The sequence below is a fragment of the Solanum tuberosum genome, unplaced genomic scaffold (genome assembly GCF_000226075.1).
Source record: "Solanum tuberosum cultivar DM 1-3 516 R44 unplaced genomic scaffold, SolTub_3.0 scf00725, whole genome shotgun sequence".
NCBI lineage: Eukaryota > Viridiplantae > Streptophyta > Magnoliopsida > Solanales > Solanaceae > Solanum > Solanum tuberosum.
Window position 1 is genome coordinate 27418 of NW_006239639.1, and position 3165 is coordinate 30582.

General features: G+C 32.7%; 1 protein-coding gene across 1 annotated transcript in view; it reads right to left on the reverse strand.

The window, feature by feature from the left end:
• Positions 1–3165, reverse strand: part of LOC107058946 (probable LRR receptor-like serine/threonine-protein kinase At3g47570) — a 35764-nt gene that overhangs the window by 3094 nt on the left and 29505 nt on the right. Inside the window, exon 2 of the mRNA XM_015305230.1 lies at positions 2786–2886. Coding sequence (XP_015160716.1) covers positions 2786–2886 — 101 coding nt within the window. The remainder of the gene's footprint in view (positions 1–2785; positions 2887–3165) is intronic.

Sequence of the window (3165 nt, forward strand, 5' to 3'; positions counted from 1 at the left end):
AAAGCCAATGAAATTACTTGAACTCTCCGGTTTTGAAATAGACTTGTTGGTATACTTCCGTTGAGTTGATTGTTTTTAACATCAATCACTTGCAAGCGAGGCATTTGGCCAAGTCCATAAGGGATGCCACCACGAAAGCTGTTGTTCTGGAGATTGAGAACACTGAGAAAGGACAAATTAGCCAAAGACGGGGAAATTGTGCCTTGAAGTTGCAAATTAGGAAGAGCCAAGGCCACAACCCTTTGCCTTTTTGGAGTGCAAGTAATGCCGAACCAAGAGCAAAAAGAAGCATTTTTGGTCCAATTATTGGCCAAAAAATGATTAGGACTTGTAATAAGATTTTGGAAAGCTAACAGAGCTTGTTGGTCAGTCTCATTAGAGGAAGAAAGTGATATAGAAAATTGGATTAGAAAGAGAAGAATCAATAAGAAAATGTGCTTCTCCATATGATATATAATGTTTCAAGGGAATTAATTTGTGTGTGTTGTATTTCCAATGATCAAAGTTACTCCACTATATATATATAACAAATAAAATGTTGAAAAATATAGACTATAATTTCCAAAATGTGAAAACAGATTCATACGGAGGAAAATAAATAACAAACAGATTAATGTAAAGACGCAAATAGAAAAAAGACACTAATTGGGTTGTGTTTCACAAAACGAAATAAAAGTCATAATAGAAAGAATAAATGTTAATATTAATTTTCTAAATATAGTTAAGAGCAAAGTCAATAGGAGTCAATCTTTCAAATCAACCTTATAAGGCTGTGGCCTGTGTTACACAACACGCATTCACTAATTAGCACAAAATGGATGAAATACTAATGTTTTCTTTTGAAGAAAATCAAACGTGACACACACTACTAGTCTACTACACACATTGTCATGTGTGATTTCACTTTTTTTTTTTTTAAATCTATTTTATTATTTTTATTTTTGTTTTCTTTTAATTCCAACATATAATATATTCAAAATGCGAAAACAGATTAATAAGGAGGAAAATAAGTAGCAAAAAGATTAATGTGAAATTAAAAGGAGGAAAATAAGAAAAGGAATTTATCCATTTTTTCCTTGACAGTTGACACTACTTGGGTTGTGTTTCACTCATAATAGAAGAAAGAATTCTTGTTAAGAGGTTCGTAACTTCATACGATCGGTAAGGTAAGGTCTAGTTCCCTTGCTTGTACTTATTCCTTCTGTGGTTTTATTTATTTTTGTTTTAATTCGCCAAAAAATAAAATAGGAGTCAATATTTTAAGTAAACCATCAACCAAAAATATGTCCAAACTTGTTTGGCATTAAGACGTTGTTGTTGTTGATTGACAAAAAAGCGCCAACGTGGCAGTGTCATGTCTATCCCACACAGTTGATCAACCATATACGGAAAATTTGAGAAATGTTTTCCCCCTGTACCGAACACACCCTTAATTCAGGTCACTAAAGTTATAACAGAAATGTTTATTGATTCTCTTATATAAATGTGATATTGTTTATGAAAAATTTTGTCGTATAAAAATAGGAAGGTTTTTGAGACATCTCTAGCGATCAAAGTGTCATTCAACCTATAAGTATAAATGATCATATGTCTATAGCATAGTACGAAAATAACAACTAAAACATATTTTCAATGAAATTGCTAGATTATTTTTGTCACAATTAAACTCGGGATTATAGCAGAAGCCTCACACTAACCTTTCCAAAGGAAAACTGATAATAAAATATCCTTCACTTAATTTTTGAAGGGTATTTCTCCAGTTATGTTTTTGAAAGAAATTTTGAATAATGTGAGTTGGCAGATGTTGGAAGGGATGTGACCAGAAGTTAGATTGGAAGGAGTGGCAAATGAGTGAGTCAAGTTGATCGAAAACAAGTTAAACAAAAATGGATAAAGTAATCGACTCTACTTGTATTTTAAATGGGTAAAAACGAGTTATCCAATGTATAATATTGAAAAACCGTGAGAGCTTGGCCAAAACGGACAATACCACACCATGTTAAGACTATCTTTGAGGTGGTTTAACCCAACAATTCGCCATTCATAGGGATCATGTGTATGTGTGTGAAATTTCTAAAAAACTATACGAAAAGTACTATAAATTGCAATTTTGGGGGTCAATCACTAATTATCGAAGAATCAGTGGACTAACTAACATACATGAAAAATGCCTAAAATCCTGTTTTTGTGATAGCGATTCCAAGTGATGTTCCTTTGATTTTTAAAAAGCACATTTCCTGTTCTGCATCTAAAGTCCAAAGAATACAGTAATTAGTACAAGGAAATGAAAAGTGCTCAGAAAGCAAAATAGTTCAGCTAAACACCTTTATTAATTTCATTCTAGTTTCTAATTTCAAGCTAACATTCAAAACATAATTACAAATAGATAAAGTAAAATAGGTTCAAACCACTCAAATGAAATTATAAACAATACATGACTCCAAGTAGTACTATACGACGACTTTACTAAAGAAACAAAAAGCATCACATTAACTTGCAACTCAGAAAAGAACACCATCTGAAGCGATGCTGATCACTTCTATGTTTCCAGAAATGTGTTCTTAATTTTGTTAAGCCTCTTCACTACATCTTTCATGGTTATTCTTGATTCTGGCATTTCCTTTGTGCATTCTAAACCCAATTCTATCATGGAAGCTATGCACATTTCACTTTTACTAGTGATTTGTTCTTCCTCACAAAAAAAATTGACATCCACAACGTCCATCATACTCCCTGAAAATGATTGTATGATCCATTTCCTCAAGTTAAGATTTCCATTGCATATCTCTTCATCTGTTGGCCTTCTTCTTGTCAAAACCTCCATCAATATGATGCCGTAACTATAAACATCACCACTAGCAGACACTATTCCCTCCGACCCATATTCTTAGAAAAGGTTTGAAAAAAAATTATTCAATTGAAATACAACAATAATTTTGCATAAATAAAGACTTGCTCTTTTTACTTTTAGAATTTGGAGAGGCTTAATTATGATAAGAGAAAATCAAAGAGAGTAGATTTTTTATACCTGGTGCAATGTATCCAGGAGTGCCCAATGTCTCGGTATAAGCCACGGACTTGCTTATGGCTAAAATTTTAGAGATGCCAAAATCACCAACATGAGCCACCATATCTTCATCCAAAAGAACGTTGGCTGGCTTTAGG